We start from the raw sequence: 21,186 nt of genomic DNA, 5'->3' as shown, positions 1-21,186 counted from the left end.
TTATTTTTATGTGGTTAGATTTATGTTTATAGTTAGATAGTTAGATTTATCAGTACAAAATTATTCACTTCTACATACTTTAAATTTGAACTTCTGTTTTTATTTATTTACTTACTTACTTATTTAAACAACTACCGCCACCTGGTGAGGGCTGAGCTTTTTCTGTTTAATATTTATTTATTTACTTGGCTGCTCCAGGTCTTAGTTGCAGCTCGTGGAGTCTTCGTTGCAGCATGTGGAATCTTTAGTTACAGCATGTGGGATCTAATTCCCTGACCAGGGATGGAACCCAGGCCCCCTGCATTGGGAGTGTGGAGTCTTAACCACTGGACCACCAGGGAAGTCCCTGAACGTCTGTTTTTAAATGTTTACATATATGCTTTTAACTGGATGGCAGCTCCATACGGACATCAATAAGAATGAAGATAAATCTTTTCTGAAATTATGATAAAATGGAAATGGTATTTACAATTTTTCAGAAAGACATGTTCTGATATGCAAGAAAACATATATATATATATATATATATATATATATATATATGTTTTTTTCTGAGATAAACACCTATGGGGGTTCTGGGAATAGTTTGCAAAAGCTAAAACAAAAATCCTCTTTAGGCTGTGAAGCATTTTTTGGATTCCTTTGCTGGGCCCGCAAAGCTCTGCAGCTAAGAGTCAGTGCTACTGAACATACTCAGAGTAGCTTCTGCTGTGATTACATGTGTCCACTGCTCCAGCTGTTCCTTCATAGTGCTGCTTGGTTGCAGTGACAATGGCTTCTCTCTCCTCCCTAGAGACCTTTAAATAAAAGATCTGTGTATCTGTGTGGGGGGACGGGGGATGGGAGGATGAATTGATGGGGGACTGTTTTGTTTTGTTTTTGTTTTAATTTGCTGCTTCTATTTGAGGTGGGGATATAGGTGGCCAACCTGAACTAATTTGATAGCTTTGTGGTGACAGAGGATAAAGGAAGGTTTGGGGCTGCTTAAAGCAGTGGTTTAGGATGGCTTAATACAGCTTCGTAGACGTCAGGATGGCTCTGTTCTCAGAGGCCTGTGATGTTCTGATGTATGAGGAATCCACAGTCTCCTGAAAGGAGGCAAAAATAATAACGTCCTAAGAGACTGAATCATAGGCAGTGTTTTAAAAAAATACATCTAGTTATCAGTTTTTGCCCATATTCTTTTTGTTTCCATTTATCCTTCCTTCTCTAATTCCCGGCCTTACCATCACATGCACAGAATGCTTATTACCCTAAGGTTATGAATAAAAGTAAAGCCTCTCAAGAGGATCCAGCAGGACTACTGAACAAAAAACATAGCTCCCTGATAGTTGGAAAGCCCGCTGCAGGGTGTGTAATCACCAGGACGTCGGCATCACAACTATCTTAAAGGTCATCAAGTGCATCCTCCCTGTTTAGTCCTGGAGCCCTGCTCCGCCAACCCCAGCAGCTGATCGGAGACAGTATTGATGAGGACGACTTGGATATGCATATTTTTAAATTCCCTTCAGCTTTTCAAGCACAGCTCTTCAATGGCCAAATACTGTTTCCTGTGCTTTGTTGAAGTATTCCCTGTGGCATCAGAGATTTACCAATCAGGTGTCTACACACGGGCAGATGGGGGCAAACACTTCCTTGTCCACCAAAACTGCTTTTGGCTAATGCCGTCCAAAAAATCCCTATGGAATATATACTAAAAGTCTTAAAATGAGTATATACTATGGCTTAAATATTCTACTTTTAGGAATTTATTCTAAGGAAATAATCAAACAAGGATGTAAATTTGTATGCCCAAGGATAGCCATTAAGCCCGTGTTTAAGAGCATGGACCCTGGGCTTCCCTGGTGGCGCAGTGGTTAAGTATCTGCCTGCCAATGCAGGGGACACAGGTTCGAGCCCTGGTCCGGGAAGATCCCACATGCTGCGGAGGAACTAAGCCCATGCACCACAACTACTGAGCCTGAGCTCTAGAGCCCACGTGCCACAACTACTGAAGCCCGTGCACCTATAGCCCGTGCTCCACAACAAGAGAAGCCACTGCAATGAAAAGCCCATGAACCTCAACGAAGAGTAGCCCCTGCTCACCACAACTAGAGAAAGCCCACGCGCACCAATGAAGACCCAACGCAGCCAAAAATAAGTAATTAACTTTAAAAAAAAGATATAATTAAAAAAAAAAGAGCATGGACTCTGGGGTCAGATGGCCTGGTTCCCCTCTTGGCTCTACTTCTTATTAGTTGTGTCACCTGGTGAGTGTCACTCAACTTCTCTGCCTTAGCTGTCCCTACCTCATAGGGTCTGTCCTGTCACGAGAAATAAATGAATATGTAAAAGATGCTCAGGATGGTTTCTGGCACATAGTTTTTGCTTCTAGTGATAGAAAAATTGGACATAGCCTACATATTCATTGATTTAATAAAACAAAATGTGCCATGTTTTAAAGATATTCACATATTAAAAGAAAAACAATTAAGTTACATAATAATGTATTAAGTATGAATGCTGAATAGTTACATGCCAAAAGGTTATTTTTTGGTGATGGAATTATAGACTATACTTTTCCCTCTGCATCGTTGCTGTTTTCTAAATTTTCCACAAAGAAGATGTATAGTATAATAAAAGTTGTCTTTTTAGCCCCTGCAGAATAATAATAACAGCTAACATTTATTGAGAGCTTACAATAGATCAGGTGTTTTTCTAAGATGGCAGATAGATATTCATTGCTTACAATAACCCTACGAGGCAGGTGCTATGATCATCAATCTCCATTTCACAGATTAAGAAATTGAGGCAGAGGGAGGTGAAGTAATGTGCCTACGTCTTCCATCTAGCAAGCAGTAGAGGTGGGACTTGAACCTGGGCTGTCTGACTCAGGGCCTATGTTTTTAGGTTAGGAACTCTCTTTGTATGATTCTAGTAACCCAAAAGAGCACTGAACTACATACAGCACCCATGACAATCACCTAGTTGCATACACTGTTTAAAGGAAATGCATTAAGGAGGGCCTCTCCTTCCCGGTGTCTTTGTTGCCAGGTAATAGATAAATAAGAGGTTTTCAGGCCTCCAGCCTTCTTCTGAGTTTTCTTAGTAAATGGGGAGAATATATTCAGATCACACAGTAAAATTGACTTTTCTGTGTATCCCTTAAAAAGAGTGCATGGGGGCTTCCCTGGTGGCGCAGTGGTTGAGAATCTGTCTGCTAATGCAGGGGACACGGGTTCGAGCCCTGGTCTGGGAGGATCCCACATGCCGCGGAGCAACTAGGCCCGTGAGCCACAACTACTGAGCCTGCGCGTCTGGAGCCTGTGCTCCACAACAAGAGAGGCCGCAATAGAGGCCTGCGCACCGCGATGAAGAGTGGCCCCCGCTCGCCGCAACTAGAGAAAGCCCTTGCACAGAAACCAAGACCCAACACAGCAAAAAAAATAAATTAATTAATAATTTTAAGAAAAGACTTCAGAGCAAAGAAAACAAAAAAATTCAAGAGAGAATGAATTTAAAAGAAAAGAAAAGAGTGCATGGACTTTACATGGCAATAAGCAAACTGGAAATAGTTTATCTTTTTAAAAATCATAAACAGAAATAGTTAAGTAGCATATACATGTTTCACTATCATAGTACTCAAACAGTAAAGAGTCAATCTAGTGAGTGCCAGGAGCAATAAAGTTGAGAACAAAGTTGTCCCTTCAGTTCAGGGTACATAATTACTGCAGATCAGAGGCATTGTGGGGTAACAATGGCTTTTCAGCAATTGTCTGTTTCTGTTCTAGAACTTCCGTTTTCATGCAGGCAGTTAAATTGTAATTGATGGATTTTTGCAAACCTTTTAAAGAGTGAAAATTGGGTGTTTCGGAGTAATAATTTTACATTAGAAAATAGTATCTTACACCTGGTGGCTGCAAACATACGATCTATTTTTGAAAACTGTCCATCTTTATCATTTAGTAACCAACGCGGTAACGTACTAGCAGACAAGTCTGGTTGAATTAGGCTGTCAGGACTAGTGTGTTCCTGGACAGCACTACCAATCATGAGTCCTTGAGACTGTTAAATACTACAGGTTAGCCAACACATTACCCAGAGGCAGCTAATTAGGTTCAGGGAGCGTCTGGGAGTTCATTACATCGTTAGACAAAGTCTCTGAAATCCAGAAGGAATAGCCAGTCCCAGTTCTGATAAATTGCTACCTTAATCCTCCCAGAATTCTGCGGGAGTTGGGATTCACTGCTGTCATCTGCACTAAGGGGTCTTTCTTGATCTATTTCCCAGAAGAGGCTGACCTTCCTGAGAGGTCCTAGAAACCAGGGAAGGGATTTTTCTCTCTCTTTGCTTTGCTGTCATTGACGTTCCCCTCCAGCAACACTAAAACCCCCCATTAGTGAGAGCACCTGTCCACCAGTGAGCTGGTCTGGCTGCATCTTGTCCCTATGGCTCATCTTGACTGTGGGGGAGATGGCAGTTTATGGAGGAACCTCTTCTGCCCGTGCTTCTAACCACTGCCTTCCTGAGGACATGTTATCACAGGGGTATGATGGGATTTGGTCCTGGACAGGATTCGTCACCCACAAGTCTTGGACAAATAAATCAGCTTTGGTTTCCTCAATAGTAGAAGAGTGAGATTAATACCTGCCTTACCAAGCTGTCAAGATTAACAGATAAGTATGGAAAGAACTTTGAACAGGGCCTGGAACCTAGTGTGCTCTCAATAAAGACTTGTGGTCATCAACAAATGATGATTACTGATCACTGCTTGTTAGAAATGCAAGGAATTTAGATTATTCATATTTTCCTCAACTCAGAAATGTGATCTGGCTCTGGGTTTGAGACCAGAAGAGTCACAAATTGTGGCATACGAGTTGAGAAGCAAGGTCAAATAAAATTGTGTACCTATCAGATTGATTTTTCCAAAAACATCTGGAATTTCTTCTTTAAAAAAAAAAATCCTGGTTCTCTTCCTCCTCTTGTTCTGTTACCTCTTCCATGCCCCTGCACTTCCCCAGGCAATCCATGGAATGTTTTCATTATTACTATTTCAGAACTATGTATTCTTTTTGTTAAAAATGAATTTATATTAGTTATTCTACCACACAGCATGTTTCCAATTACACACTGAACTCTAGTCTGTGCTCAAATGTAACGTGATGTTTGTAAACTAATAAACCCCACCACTCACCCCCAAAACTATTCAAATTTCAATTTCATTCACAGCTTCTGTCACTGTCACTGTGAACTTTTTTCACTCTCTTTGGAAAAGTTCAGTTCCTGCTATTTGTTAAGGTTCTGTTCTTCATAGAAAAACTGCAGCTGCAGCCAGAGAAGGTGGATAATCAGATAGTGCCGGTTGGAGCAGTTATCTGGAGCCCAGGCTTTCCCCATGACAGCTTCTAGGCGGTTGCTTATCTCCAGACCCTAACGTGCCAAAGTCAAGTACGGCTAGACGACTACAAAGCCTAAAGATAAACTCTCTGGGAAAAACTTCTTTGGGGGTGACGAGCAGGCTTTTCATTCTGCTGAACGTTGGGGCCGGCATCTTGATGTCCCCGGCAGTGCTGGCGCGCAGGGAGAGGCGGGCACTGGGGCCGGACCCGGGTCACCGCTGCTCCTCTGCAGGAAGCCGGCATCTATGAAACCTGCCTCACTGTGCTCCCAAGCTGTGCTTATGAAACGACGCCCTCATGCCTGCGCCTTCTCTCGTCTGCTTTGCGGAAAACGCTGGGAGCCTGGGAGCGCTGGAACCCGGCCACTTGCTGAGTCCGTGTGCAAACGCGGGGAGCCAGGGACGTCGGAGGGCAGGGAACTGGCCAGCGTGTTCTCGGGTTTCATTTCCTTCATGCTTCTCTCCCCCTTTGTTTTTCAGGTAGCGAAGCCGATTTTAGCTCCTCGAGCAGCACGGGCAGCATCTCGGCTCCTGAGGTCCACATGTCTGCTGCGGGAAGCAAGCGGTCCTCTTTCTCACGCAAGTAGGCCCGCCTCCTGCCTCCTGCTCTGTAATTGTTAAGACGCTTTACACGGGCGACTGACCTGTACTTTATGTTTCTCTAGAACCACCTGGATTACTGTGCGTTCCGATTTTATGCTTATTCAGTGAGTGCTTTTTGTTTGGCTGGCTTTTACAGTGATTCACAGTTGGTACTTTTCCCAACCTCACCTACCTCGGTCACGACGTGGTTGCCCTGTGTTCCTCCGCCCGCGACGCCCTCTCGTGCAGCCCTGGCGCCTTCCCTCCCTGCTCTCTCCTTCCCTCACCCACCTGTGTGCTCACCTGAGGACCAGGCTAGTCGGCTCCCACTTCCCACACTGCCGCCCCTTCATGAATCTGTCCTCTTAGCTGTAAAGCCTCTGACTTCACCCTTTCTTTCCTCTAGCTGAGCTTCCTTTTTTGTCTTTGTGAAAGAAGCATAGTGACCCTCTGGCCACCTCCAACGTTCACTTGGGGAAGGGGTGAAGAAAGTATGGAGTTCATAGGCCTGGGTGCCCCCTGCCCACCGAAAGAGGCAGTAGAATAGAATAGCTAAGTGTGAGGGCTCTGGAGCCAGGCTACCTTGGTTTGAATGCCAGCTCCACCATCTACAGGCTGTGTGGCCCTGAGAAAGTTGCTCAACTTCTCTACGCCTCAGTTTTCTCACCTGGAAAATAGGGCTACAGTCATACCCACCTGGTAGGTTAAATTAGTTAGTTCAGGTAAAGTGTGAGGTCATTGCTTGAAGCATAGTAGACATCAGCAGGTGTTCGCCATTGGTGCTGTTTGGACTGGGGGAGAGAAGGACTGTGAGGGAAATGGGAGCCACTGTTCACGTTTGGCGGGACAGCTGGTCAGCCCCAGGATTCTCTGCTGCCGTCAGTGGCTTCATTTATTCATTCAATACGTATTTATTGAGCATCTACTGTGAGGCAGTTTCTAGAGATAAGGCAGTAAACAAAACTTATGAAAAACTATTTTCATTCTAGTAGAGAAAGAAGGATAATAAATGCATATAAATAATATATATATATTTTTTAAATACAGGGAAAGGATATGGAGGGTAATAGGATGTTTGGTATATTCTAGATAGGCTGGTTCCTGCAGACTCTGTGATGAGGTGAGCTCTGGGCAGGGACCTGAACAAAGTGATGGAGTGAGCCACACGACACAGGGGTGACTGTCACTTGACTGTCCTGGGCCGCAGCGTCCAAAAGTGTAAAAAGGAGATTGGACCACATTATTTTTAAGGTTCCTTGCTGAAGAAAAGTTGTTTCGTTTCTAAAAGCTTGCATTTCCAGGACTGAGCAAGCAAATGTTTCCCACTTCTCTTAGGTGAGCAGAAGATAAGGCTGATATTTATAAAGGGACCTGAGATCCCCAGTGCAGAGTATTATTGTTAAAGCTGAAGCCAAACAAACTTGTAACTAAAGACTGAAGTCCACAGTGAAGAAGCACAATTGTTCTTCAAAATAGATAAATACCATTTATTTTGGAAATAAAGTGCCTATGGGATCACAGGATGTAACTATAAACATTCTCTGTACAAATCAGACGTGGTTTGCTCTGAGAATAAGCCATTTATCTCACCCATTCAAGAAATTAGCACATACCCATGGTACAAGGCATCAAAGAATGGAGAGGCAAAAGAAAAAAGAAACGGCCTGAAGAGCAAGCCAATTTTGTTAAGCATTTCAAAGGAATTTGTGTTTGTGGTTAAATTCCAAGGTAATGTCAGTTATACTGAGTGACTTAGAGAAAATATTCTAGTCTGGAATCCATGAATTCTCTCAGTGATGAAAAATTGATGTGTTAAACATAAAGTAGTTAAATATAATTATGTGAAAATCATATATATGTTTAATAGACTAATATATGCATAATAGATATATGCTCAATAGGAAATTGAAATAGGCAAATGTTCTATCCATTATGTTCACTTTTTTTATCTGACCCAGGCACAGAGCACCATCAGTAGATATCTGGGATGGAACATCTCAGGTGTTTCACGTAATCTGTGTGTCCTACAGGACCATGCATTGAGGATAGCTCCTCTAGATGGGCCGGGTATCCATGCAAAACTTTAAAATAACTTATGATCCTTTTAATTGGCTGGTTCCTCCCGTAATAAATGAATTTTCTTTGTGGAGAATTAGATCCTGGGAGGAAGGCTAGCGGGAGCATTTGGTGAAGGGGTGGGGGAAATGAAAGACAGGGGTGGTTGGAAAGAATGTTTTGGACGGCAATTATAAAAACAAAAACGATTTACAAACCATCTCTTCCTGGAGAAGGCCAACTCTGCTGATATTTCTGAGGAATTCTCTTTCTTAAACTAGAACCCTAGGGCTTCCCTGGTGGCGCAGTGGTTAAAATCTGCCTGTCAATGCAGGGGACGCGGGTTCGAGCCCTGGTCCAGAAGATCCCACATGCCGCGGAGCAACTAAGCCCATGCGCCACAACTACTGAGCCTGCGCTCTAGAGTCCGCGTGCCACAACTACTGAAACCTGCACACCTACAGCCCGTGCTCTGCAACAAGAGAAGCCACTGCAGGAGAGACCCGCGCACCACAACAAAGAGTAGCCCCTGCTCGCTGCAACTAGAGAAAGCCTGCGTGCAGCAACGAAGACCCAACGCAGCCAAAAATAAATTAATTAAAAAAAACAACAACAAAGCTAAAACTCTAATCTTAATCAGAGGCAGAGAGAAGTAAGAAGAAGAAAAAAATAAGGCTCAGGATTTGGAGTCAGATGGACCTGGGCTTGAGTTCAGCGTCCATTGCTTATTAGGTGCAAGACCCAGGGCCCCGAGCCTCAGTTTCCTGTTCTGGAAAATGGGGTAATAATGGCATCTGCCTCACTGATTTAAATAAACTGATAGATATGAGTGCTTAACACAGTGCCCAGAACTCAGGAAAAGAGTCATTACATGCTTGTTTTAGTCAATAGTGATAAAAATAATACTAATGGGCAAGATGCTGCCACTGTTGCTGCTGATGGTGGTGGTGGTGGTGAATGTGATCGTATTAGTTTGCTCAGGCTGTTATAACAAAATACCGTGGACTGGGGGTGTTAAACAACAGAAATGTACTTTGTCACAATTCTGGAAGCTAGAGGTCCAAGATCAAGGTGTCAGCAGGACTGGCTTCTGTGGAGGCCTTGCTTTTGGCTTGTAGATGGCTGTCCTGTCCCTGTTTCCTCACCTAGTCTTTTCTCTGTGCCTGTCTGTGTCCAAATTTCCTCTTCCTGTAAGGGCACTAGTCAAATTGGGATTAGGGCCCACCCTAAGGGCCTCATTTTAGCGTAAATACCTTTTATAAAGCCCCATTTCCAAATACAGTCACATTCTTAGGTACTGGGGGTTAGGGCTCCAACCTGCGAATTTGGGGAGGACACCATTCAGCCCATAGCAGTGATGATGAGCATGGTGATGGTGATGGTGGTGGTGACGGTGACGGTGACGGTGAGGATGTTACCTGAAGGAAAGGGCAATGCCTGGAGAATAGAGAGTCACCTGGGCGCCTTCTGAGGATCCCTTCTTCACTTCTCCCTTTCTCTCACTTTCCAGTTACTGGTTCAGATTTGCAGGAAGGGGGCGGGGTACCAGAATTCTGTCTCCTCCCTGTGGACTGCATTCTTTTTGTCCATCAGACCAAGGGATTTGGGGAGGGCTAGGAAGGTAGCGTCAGATTTGCCTGTGCACGGCCTTGACAAACATGGAATCCTGTCTTCTCCATTGCAAATGTTTTTTATTATCATCCACAATGAGTTTGTACCCACATATGTTAGCATTTGAGCTAAACTAAATGTAAGGAACAGAACTGATCATTTAAAGCATGTAGTTTCTTTTTTAAAAGTTAGCTATTACAAACAGCCTAATAACTCATTTCCTAAAATATATTTCAAGACTCAATTATACCTTAGTAATGTTTGACAGTTTGAAGACTTTTTGCTCTATTCTGTATAGCAGATGAGTTCTTACAGAATCCTCATCTCATTTAATTTGTATGTCACTAATCGTGCATGTTAGTGCATGCACCAACTAAAGAAGCTGGTGGTAAATTCTTCAGGTAATAACCACATACCTAGCCAGTACCTAATATACCTGTTTACAAGATCAAAACACTATATTCCATTTGTATAAAGCTGGAGACATTTCTGTAGAGTTGAGACCTAGATTTAAATCCCCGTTGAGCTGTGAGATCTTGAACCAGTTTTTTTTTTCCCCTGAGCCTCAGTTATTTCACATAACTGTGTACTGCCTGTACTTCACATAATATAACAGGGAAATGATCATTGTACCAGTTTTATTGCCATAAGCTTTATTGCCATGATGGTCAAAATTAAGTGAAACAATGTTCATAGAGCACCTGCAACAAGGCTTGGGTCACAGAAGGTTCTCAGCAAAGGTTAACTCAGAGTAGAATTCCCCAGGTCCACATGAGGGATAGCTTTTTACTCTTTCTCCTAACTTGTAATGGTTGACTCTCCATCTTTCTCGTAGCCACATTAAGAAATAGTCAGGCCAACAGAAGTGAAGCATAAAGAAGCACATCCAAGCCAGGGTACATATTCTTTTCTGCCCCACACCCACCAAAGAACTGCTGAAGTTGGTTTGTCACAAAGCCACCAGCCCATCTGTTCCATATAAAATGTCCTCTTCTCACAAAACAGGAGGCAGAGTCCATGTGGATGATTTCAAAAGGAAAGAACTTTGTAACTTTAGAATTTGGTGATGTTTCATTTATGTGATTTACTGGGTTGACTGCTAGTTCAAATTGTATTCGATTTTAAGTAAGTAAGTGTGATTTTGGAGCCAAGTAGACCCCCCCACACACTCATACTCACATTCACTCATGTTTCTCAGTGAGATGTGTCCGTTGGATACAGTTGTAATCAAAATTGCAAAGAGGGATTGACAAAAATAAGTCCTGCTATATGAAAAGTATCTTGTTCCCTTTGGTTTCCTTGTAATGTCAGCAAGATATATTCCTGACATAGACGTGCTACCCTATTTAAAGTAATTTCAACATTCTCTAGATGCTTCCTTACACTCCGGGGTATCAAATTTAATGGAATTAGATTAACAGGGAAGTTCAAACAGTTTATCCAGAAACAGTACCCTGCAGTTGAATTGCCCTTAACAGCTTGTCCAATGTACTCAACATCCATTCTTTGATTTATTTGCACATCAACTCTGTGAAAGTTATCATATATCCCCAATATTAAGTGGCTTACTTGCCTAAGTTCCTAGTAAGTGGCAGTGCCAGGACTTCAACCCAGTTTATTCCCTTAGCAGTCATTTAGGAAGAACCTATCATGTGCCAGGAGGTAATGGGGATGTAAAAGCACAGGCTGTGTTTCTGCCCTCAGGATGCCCTAGCCTAGTGGAAAAGACAGACAGACGTGCAGTGGCGATGCACTGTGATAAGTTCCACAGTGAAGCCTGCACAGGGTGTTGGGAAGCACCGGCGAACAGCACCTACACTGGCCGAGGGAGTGAGGGGTCCAGAGAAGGCTGCTTGGAGTAGGTTCCCATCAGTCTTGAAGTAGGAGGTACCCAGAGGCTCAGGGTAGGAGCAGAAGAACAATTCTAGGCAGAGAAAATAATAAGTTCAGAACTAAAAAGATGATGGAGAGCGTGGACCATCAGGAAACTGTACCTCATCTGGAATGCAGGGGGAGGAACGGCAGAGGATGCGTTGGATGGGGTGGTGGGGTCAGACCTTGTGAGCTGTATTAAGGGGTCTGGTCTTTATTCTGGAGGCTGCGGGGAATCACTGAATGGCTTTGAGGAGGCCAGTGATACTCAAATTCCATATTGGAAAAGCCACTCTCACCACAGGGACGGCCTCCTTGCTGGAGGGGCAAGACAAGAGGCAGGGAAAAAAGGGGGGCTAACATTTTAAGCAGTTAAATGATAAAGGTTGTGCTATGTCATTGGGGATGGAAAGAAAAAAAATAGGTGGTTAAAATTATAGACGATACATTTATGTGGGTTATATTTATCCTGTTTTTTCCTTCTTCTTTCGGGCAAACCCCTTCTCCCCCAGCCTCCAAATGAAACACCCTAATTTTCTTACCCAACATGAGCAAACCTGAATATTTTTACGCAGAAACAGGTATACTGGAACAAAAGCCACATCTTCAAAACGGCCTCTGGAACGAAACTAAACCAAATCAATATTTTACATGGTTTGTGTTCTTAGCACGCAGCTGGGTTTAATCTGTGGTCAGAAACCATTTGAAAGAATAGAAGAGGGAGAGGTTGCCTGTGCTGGTGACACAGGAGAGAAAATATCGGGCAGGTGGGAAGAAGGCCACTCATAAAGCCAAATGCTCTAATAATTATGTTGCCCTTTCTAGCCCTATAGATTGGATTTCCTCAGTGGTGACTAGCTTTAAGAAGGAACAAAGCGTTCGCATTTGGGTATCTACAGCCCCAAGGATTCTAACATTCTTCATGCTTCCCTCCCAGTCGAGGTCCCCACGGGCGGAGCAATGGAGCGTCATCGTACAAGTCTGGCAACAGCCCACCCTCCCCACGGGAGAAGGACCTTCTGTCCATGCTGTGCAGGAATCAGCTGAGTCCCGTTAACATCCATCCCAGCTATGCGCCTTCGTCCCCCAGTAGCAGCAACTCCGGCTCCTACAAGGGAAGTGACTGCAGCCCCGTCATGAGGTGAGGGCCGTCTATCTCCCAGTTCACGACTCTTTGTCCTACTTGGTAAGCTTCTCTTTAAAAAAAAAAATTTTTTTTAATGACACAACTCTTTTTTGTTGTTGTTTTTTTGTTTGTTTGTTTTTTGTGGTACGTGGGCCTCTGTTGTGGCCTCTCCTGTTGCGGAGCACAGGCTCAGCGGCCATGGCTCACGGGCCCAGCCGCTCCGCGGCATGTGGGATCTTCCCGGACCGGGGCACGAACCCGTGTCCCCTGCATCGGCAGGTGGACTCTCAACCACTGCGCCACCAGGGAAGCCCTAAATGATACAACTCTTGATCCCCTGCCTTATTCTGTCGTACAACACTTCTCTTTCCTTTCCCACGCTCAGCTAATCCTTCAAGGGCTGCTGCAGAAAGGACACGAGCCACAGTTTCATTTCTAATAAGGTTCCGCAGTCCCAGGAGTTCCTGGCTAGGCAGAAAACATGGCACAGCGGCAGTAGGAGGGTCCTGTGCATTTCCCTCCGAGCAGAGAAGAGCCATTCGTGTGTTTGCTCATTCATTCAAACACCAGATGTTTACTGAGCACCATGTGTGCCCAGTACTGTGTAAAGCACTGGGAATAGAGCAGTAAACAACCGAGATGGTCCCTCTGCTGACTGCCCAGAGGAGAAGAAAAATATTAGTTATCTAATGACAGAAACACATTAGGATTCTTCTACAAGTACCTGTTGTTATATGTGCATGTAAAAGGTGAGGCCGGGCTCCAGCTCGGGCTGGAGGGGTCAGAGGAGGCTTCTGAAAAAGTGAAATTGAAAGGAGATCTGAAGGTCAAGCAAGGAATGAATTATTCCCCGGGAGGCATGAGGGTGCAGAAAAAAAAGGAACTGCGCATCCAAACAGGCCCTGACAGGAGAGCTGGGAACTGGACGCTGGACTCGGGCCACCTTGGATGGAACACAGGCTCAGGGGGAACAGGGCTAGTGCCGCGGCTTGGATGCGGTCCCGAGTCCGGGAAGAAGCTGCCAGCCCTCCTCCTCCGGTCTTCCTCCTCCTGGGCATCCTGGTCTCATTAGTCAGCTCTTACAGCAGGGATACCTACCTCTTGGCCAGGCCTAAGAGGGGCCAAGATTCCAGCAAGTAAGTTTTGAAGAGCACTGGGCGCCTCTCTTACAAAACCGATCTGGTGAGACTGGACTAGCCTTTTGCCCTGCAGAAGAAGGAAAGTTTCCACCAAGTCAGCACACTCACACCAGGGACTGATGTCAAAACAATCTGAATTCAACTAACAACAATCGGGACCTTTAGGCAAGTGGCACATTGTGTGGAAGCAAGGTCACCTCGCTCCCTGCTGCCCTCCCACCTGCCCCTACTCATTGTCCTTTAACATAATAGCCTGTTACTCTGAACTGCCAGGCAGGCCCGTGGACAATTGTGCATTATTTTATATGAGATCATCCCTAGGCCACAGAAAATCTCCCTCTCCCCTGTCCCCGCCCCCTCCACAAACACCCCGCCCCCAATCTTCCCAGTTTGAACAGTCCTAAGATTGGCAGGTGGATTATTGTCCCCCTTCTGAAGTGAGGTCACACGCTGCTGGGGTTTAAGGTCCCAGCAAGTGGCTGCCATTTCTTTTCAACCTGTTAGCTGTGCCTTAACTTTTCTTTTTATAGAAAAAGTAACATTTTGTTACTACGATTGTTTCAGGCGATCTGGAAGGTACATGTCCTGTGGTGAAAATCATGGTGTCAAACCCCCAAATCCAGAGCAGTACCTGACTCCTCTGCAGCAGAAAGAGGTTACAGTGAGACACCTGAAGACCAGGCTCAAGGAGTCTGAGCGCCGACTGCATGAGAGGTGAATCCACGTTCCTTGCACGCTATGGTTTAGGACATTTTCTTTTTCCATAAAATGAAATATGAACCCACACAAGGAAAGAAGACAAATGACTTCATTTAATTTTTGTCAGATTTCTTAAATCACTCTCTCAAAAGAGCTATTTTATAATCCTGCATGATTTGGCTGTTTCAGGGGTCCAGGGAACCCTCCTGGGTTGGAAGGGATCCTCTGCTTTTTCTGGGTGTGTCCAGCTTTGATGTGAAAAATCGGGTGTGTGTGTGTGACTATTTTTAAGTGGCTGGAACACTTGCAGGAACAATCCCATACTTCCAGCAGAATGGGTCACACAGTTGGCCCCTGTGAAGCCCTGTTTATCTCTGTGAGAGAGTGGATGGCCTTGTGCATTGTGATTCCTACAAGCTATTTCTGTGCTGAAGGAAGAGGTTCATTATTCTAGGCCAAGTGTTATGGTAATTAAAAAAAAAAAAATACAGCCCAAGCTTAAGAGACCTTATCCCAGAGAGAAGAGACTTCTGACATCTTGGGACAGGCCAGAGTTTCTGCTTGATGGTTTTTCCCTGTCATTTTGCAGTTGACAAGCAGAGCTCTGACCAGAGTGGCTTTGAACTGAGGGTAAGGGTGACATGAGTCATACCCTACTTTCTGGAAGTCTTTGGTTTATGATTTGAGGAATCTATGGGACGGTTTGAATAGTCATGGGAGGGAGGTATGGGAAGGCAGTGAAACTGGAGAAGAGTCAAGCCTAAACTTAAAGAAGCAATACTTACAGCATCTCTTCAAATATGTCAGGATCCTGACTACCTGGTCTTCAGAAACACTGAGAATATGAGGACATATATTTACACGGACTATGAAGAAATTATATGTAAGGAAGAAATTTTTGACAAATATCTGGAAATAGGGTCCTGTGAAGGATCTAGAAAAAAATAGAATAGATTCCCTTCAGTGTAGGATGGATCCAGTGTCATCTTGCCTGAGAGGAGATAGAATGATCAACATTTCACAAAGTCCTTGCAACATGTAGCTTTTTATGATTTAAATAAATTTTTAAGAAATTATCATTGGTATATGATCAGAACTGTTTTGCACTGCTAAAGCTTATCAGTCTGCCTTCTGCCTTTGATAGGTAATTAAAAGTGATACAGACTTTCCTTCCACAAATTGTTTTGTGGACATAGGAAAGAGTAGACTATGGAGATAAAAGCAGGCGAAGAGACACTAGTGTGTTCTCATAAAACAATTGCCAATATTAAATACAGGACTACCTCAGAGATATTGCAGGTTCGGTTCCAGACCACTGCAATAAAGCAAATATTGCAATAAAGTGAGTCATATGAATTTTTTCACTTCTCATCACATATAAAAGTTATTTCACTACACTAGAGTCTACTAAGGGTGCAATAGCATTATATCTAAAAACAATGCACAAACCTTAATTTTAAAATACCTTAATTGCTAAAAAATGCTAACCAGCGTCTGACAAAGCAGGGTTGCCACAAACCTTCAGTTTGTAAAAAAAAAAAAAAAAAAAAAAAGACACTGTCTGCGAAGCACGATAAAGCAAAGTGCAGTAAAACGAGGTGTGTCTGTATCGAATAGAGGATAATGACTGAAAAGTACTTAGTGAAATGTCAGACATATGGTGGGCACTCAAAAAGAAAAAAAAACAATAATAGCATTTTTTATTCTGATTCTAGTTACTGTTATTATTTTAGCTATTTTACAGTTAAGGGGGCAGTTCAGGGCTAATAAAATTTCAAAACTGATTTAACCTGTATGTTTCCGGTGGGAGAGCACGGGCTGGGCCGGGCGCCAGAATTGCTTGCTGCCTGCTTCACAGTTGGCCTTTTTCTGAGCAGGGCTTGTCTCCTCTGGCTCTAGGGAGAGTGAGATCGTGGAACTGAAGTCCCAGCTGGCCCGAATGCGGGAGGACTGGATTGAGGAAGAGTGCCACCGGGTGGAGGCCCAGCTGGCCCTCAAGGAAGCCAGGAAGGAGATTCAACAGCTCAAACAGGTCATCGAAACGATGAGGAGCAGCTTGGCCGATAAGGACAAAGGCATTCAGAAATATTTCGTGGACATAAACATTCAAAACAAGAAGCTGGAGTCTCTACTTCAGAGCATGGAGATGGCGCACAATGGCTCCCTGAGGGACGAGCTGTGTCTCGACTTTCCGTGTGATTCCCCGGAGAAGGGCTTAGCCCTCAGCACGGCTTCTGGCCCGACGGCCGAGGAGCTGACCCCGGAGGAGCCGGCCACGGAGGCGGGGGCCAACAGCGAGCTGCTGGGGGAACACAGCGCAGGCCGCGGCACAGATGTGTTCGATGAGCTGGTGACAGCCACCACCGTGGAGGCCGGCAACCTGGAGCTGCTTCGTGCCAGCCCTGGGGCAAAGATCCTCGAGTTGGAGGGTCAGGAAGAGGGCAGCGCGGTTGCGGAGCAGGCCGTGCAGACCGACGTGGTGCCCTACAGCCCTGCCGTCTCCGAGCTCATCTGGCACGTGCTCAAGCTCCAGGACCCCTGTCCCTCCAGCTCCACGTCCCCCGAGGATGAGTCCAGGGCCGACTCGATGGAAAGCTTCCTGGAGTCCATCTCTGCCCTCGTGGTCGATTTAACTCCAAGAAATCCAAACTCTGCCATCCTCTTGTCTCCCGTGGAGACCCTGACCGCCGAGGTGGGTCCGGAGGCACGTGGGAACCGCCTCATGAGAGAGCTGGATTTTGCAGGCTCCGCGGAGGAAAGGCTGAACGGCCTGGTCCCGCTGTCCGGCGGGGGCGTCGTGGGGCGGTACTGGAGCAGCAGTTTCCTGGTGGATCTCCTGGCCGTGGCGGCCCCCGTGGTCCCCACCGTGCTGTGGGCATTCAGTACTCAGAGGGGGGGAACAGATCCCATCTACAACATCGGGGCCTTGCTGCGGGGCTGCTGCCTGGTGGCCCTGCACTCGCTCCGCCGCACCACCTGTCATATCAAACCCTAGAGAGAAGATGTCACTTCCGTGTGCCAGTCTGTCCCGTGTGGCCTGATGCCAGGTGGAGAAGCAGCGGGTCGACCTGTGGCGGTCTCCGTTCTGTCGTTTTTGCTCCTCGGTATTTGATTTGCACTATATTTAGTTGAAGCCTGTTCACTGTTTAAAACGGGAGGTATCTTCGAAGGCATGGACACCTGGTTCCAGTACATGTCCCACCTGTGTGATATAGAAAGCATGCTCATGATCCTGCCGTGTCGTCTGAGGTACCCGTACTTATCCTAGTGGTGCAGGTAGAGAAAATGCAAAGTTTGCACTTTCAAGACAGCTTCTATAAGGCTGGCATGTTATCTCCTTGCTTTGCTTTTTGCCGTTTTAAAATGTGTAATTGTTACAGCATTCCAGTGGTCTTGTGCATAGCAGGGGACTGTAACCAAAAAGAACAATGTATTTGTGTAATTGGTTTGAAGAAGTCTTGATAGCTCCTTAGCGTCTTACTTGGGGTTGATAAGGTTTGAGTGTTTGCAGTTTTCTACTAGATGTAGCTCCAGAGTCTTAAATGGCTTGTCTGTTCTTAAACCTGTTAATTGATGAAACTATATGTAAGGTTTACATGGTATTAACTTATTTTTTGCTTATTATATATAGTGTTTTATTGAAAATCATTTGTAACCACACACTTCAGCATGATGAAAATAAAGATTAGTGTTTCCATTTCAATAAATGTTCTATCCTCCTATAAAATAATTATCTCTGTGATTTTACTTTTACATATGATAAGAAAGACTAAGTGGATAGCAGATCCTTCCATCTTTAACAGTAGGGATCTGTAAATATGGAATTAAGTGATAAAGAGGGAAAAATAATTATTAAAGAAAGGTGAGGACTTCCTGCTCTGTCTTTTAAGAAGCATTGTTTCTGAAGACAAGTAGTTTTGATTGTTTGCTTGCTCTGAAATTATCCATACACTTGTTAGTCCACATATTTATTCAGTAAGGATATATTGAGTATTTTCAGGAAGGTTGGGCTGATTTTGTTTTAAAGCATGCTGGGGGTTCAGAGAGGGAGAAAATGCTGCACCGTATGTGTCCTCCCCTTGGAATAATAGGGTGAGAGTGGGTGGCTGGGAAGGGATGAGACAGTATTGAATCTGTATTACTTTGTTCCTCACACCAATCTTGTGATATGGGTATTACTCTACAGATAAGGGAGCTGAGCCTTAAAGAGGGAGATTGCTCAGGATCTCATCTTTCATCTCTAGCAGCCAAGATTTCAAGGGTCTGCAAAGCAAATGACTTTTCCACTTTACACACAAATGGAAGAGACTGGGGAATATCCTAAGTTTTCACCCAGAAACTCTTCTTCCACAGCACTTATCACCTTTAAACGTACTGTATTGTCACTTACTATGTCTTGCTTATTGCCCATCTCCCCCACTAAAATACTAGGGCTCTGAGGGCAGAGATCTGTGTTCTGTTTCGTTCACAGAAAAATGTCAAGAACTTAGAACAGTAGGTGGCATATTGTAGGGGTTCTAAAAATAGCTGTTGAATGAATTCATCCAACAAATACTTACTGGGTGCTCACATGTTAGGCACTTCGCTAGGCCTGTCATCAATAGTGAAGGAGACAGACAAGGCTTCTGCCTTCAGGGAACTTATATTCTGTCTGTGAAAGACACAGAACATGCCAACAAATGAACAAATTAATTCTGGATAGTGGTAAGTGCTTCCAAGGGAATGAGGTGCTTTGACCAAGACTGATGGGGACAAAGGCAAGGAACACCTACCTGTCTGAAGAAATACCATTAGTGCTAATGGATGATAAAGAGCCAGCTGTGGGAAGATATGGGGGGTAAAATTTTTCAGAAAGAACAGAGGCAAAGGCCCTGAGGCAGAAAAGGGCTTGACATGTTAGAGGGGCATCAAGGAGACCAGTGTAGCTAGAGCAGAGTGAGGGGCACGGGGGTGGTTAGAGAAGTGGAAGAGAAGCTAGTTCATATGGAGCCACGTAAACCATGGTAGGGCTGGTTTGAATTTATTCCCACTGCAATGAGAAATATTAACAGACTTTATACAGGACAATGATACAATCTGGGTTTTTTTCTTTCTTTCTTTTTTTGACTCTGTGGCTGCTATTTGCAGGATGTATTGTACGGAGGCAGAGTGGCAGCAGGAAGGCCACTGTAATGGTCCAGATGAGTGACGACAATTTGGAGGTAGAAGTGGATATAGAGATTAAGTTGAATAATTAAAGATAGATCTTGAAAATAGTACTGATGCAATTTGCTGATAGATGGGATGTGGGGAGGAGATGAGGAAGGGTTTAAGGAAGAGAGAAATTTAGGATCACTCCGGTTTTTGACTTGAGCATCTGGGTCAATAGTGGTATCATTTACTGAGAATGGAAAAGTTCAAGAGAAGCTAGTTTGGGACAATAAATTTGAGAAGTCTGTTAAATATGTGGAAATGTCAAGTGAGTAATTGCATGTATGAATGTGAAAATCACAGGAGTCATCAGGGCTAGGGTTATAAAATAGGGGTTCTTCAGCATTTACATACTGTTTAAAACCATGGGATGGATGAAATCATCCAGGGAGAGTGTAAAGAGGAAAAGAAGGCCAGGGACTGAGTCCAAGGGCACTTCTACATCTAGGTAGAGGTAGAGGATGTAGAACCAACAAAACAGCCTGAGAGAGGCAGCCCAAAGGCAGGAGGAAAACTAGGTAACTGCAATATTCTGAAAACCAAGAGCAGAGAATGGTCACCTGTGTTGAAATCCTATTAGGAAGTTGAGTAACATGAGAACAGATAGATGTCCACTGGCTTTGACAACGAAGTCTTAGTGACTGTCAAGATCATTGTCTTTGCAAAAATGGGGATGGAAGCCAGATTGGAGTGGGTTGGAGAGTGAATGGAAGAGAGAAAGCGGAAATCAATGTGTGCGTCTAATTTTTTTTGAAGTTTTACCCTGAATGGGGAGTAGGGCAGTGGGTAGCAGTTACAAGGGGATATGCATTGCAAGGGTGTTTTATTTTTCAATATTGAGAGGAGATAATGTTTGTAGGCTTTTGTGATTGAGCCAATGAAGAGAAAGAAACTGATGATCTAGGAGAGAAAGAATTAATTGAAGGAGGGAAGTCCTTGAGAAGACACGAAGGGACAGGATGGAGTTGTGGAGCGAGGTGGGCTGTCTCAGATAGGCTGTTTCTTCCGTGGGATACACACGTGCCTCAGGCATACATATGGGCTCTTACACAGCACACGCTCAGTAGCAGAGGGACTTGGCTGAAATGGAAGGGAAGCTGTTTCTGGAAGTGAATCATCGGAAGCTTCCCAAACTAATGAGCCATGCTGACATAGGTCCCTTCCTGTAGTCTAGCCCAGACTAACATCTAGATACTGCTATCTTCCTTACACTCCCTCCTTGTGTTTATTTTTCATCATTACTAAATTAAGCATTTTTAAGAAAATTACAATTTGGTATCCGTTTGTTGCTACAGAAATGAATAGAACCACATAAACTCAGAACTGTTCTTCATCAGTTCAAGATGGATGGCAAGATGGGCGCTAGCGAAGAAGAATTCTCTGAACTGCAAATGATTATGTTGATTACCACACTGGAGGCAGCTGATCCCAAATAGCAACTTGCTTTGTTGTCTTAACGACCTGTATCTTTTCTTTTATGCAAACCAGCAGATTCAAAGAAAGTTAACTCATTTGAAGCAGTGGACACAGTGTAG

The 21,186-nt window shown here is 44.4% G+C and overlaps 1 protein-coding gene across 6 annotated transcripts in view; it reads left to right on the top strand.

Moving 5' to 3' along the window:
* The window catches only part of SYBU (syntabulin), a 71,354-nt gene extending 53,180 nt beyond the window's left edge, over nt 1–18,174 (top strand). For 3 of the 6 annotated variants that reach the window (XM_081258827.1, XM_081258826.1, XM_081258824.1), the window contains 5 exons: nt 5,858–5,960; nt 6,043–6,084; nt 12,435–12,638; nt 14,327–14,476; nt 16,361–18,174. In XM_081258827.1, coding sequence (XP_081114953.1) covers nt 5,858–5,960; nt 6,043–6,084; nt 12,435–12,638; nt 14,327–14,476; nt 16,361–17,456 — 1,595 coding nt within the window. In that variant the 3' untranslated portion in view covers nt 17,457–18,174. The remainder of the gene's footprint in view (nt 1–5,857; nt 5,961–6,042; nt 6,085–12,434; nt 12,639–14,326; nt 14,477–16,360) is intronic. The other 3 variants (XM_081258828.1, XM_081258825.1, XM_081258823.1) reach the window with 1 other exon arrangement.
* Nucleotides 18,175–21,186: the final 3,012 nt, after the last annotated feature.

The sequence above is a fragment of the Mesoplodon bidens genome (assembly GCF_964165515.1).
Source record: "Mesoplodon bidens genome assembly, chromosome: 16".
In the NCBI taxonomy this organism is placed as follows: Eukaryota; Metazoa; Chordata; class Mammalia; order Artiodactyla; family Ziphiidae; genus Mesoplodon; species Mesoplodon bidens.
Note: the sequence above shows the minus strand (reverse complement) of the source record. Positions and strands in the feature narration are given on the sequence as shown.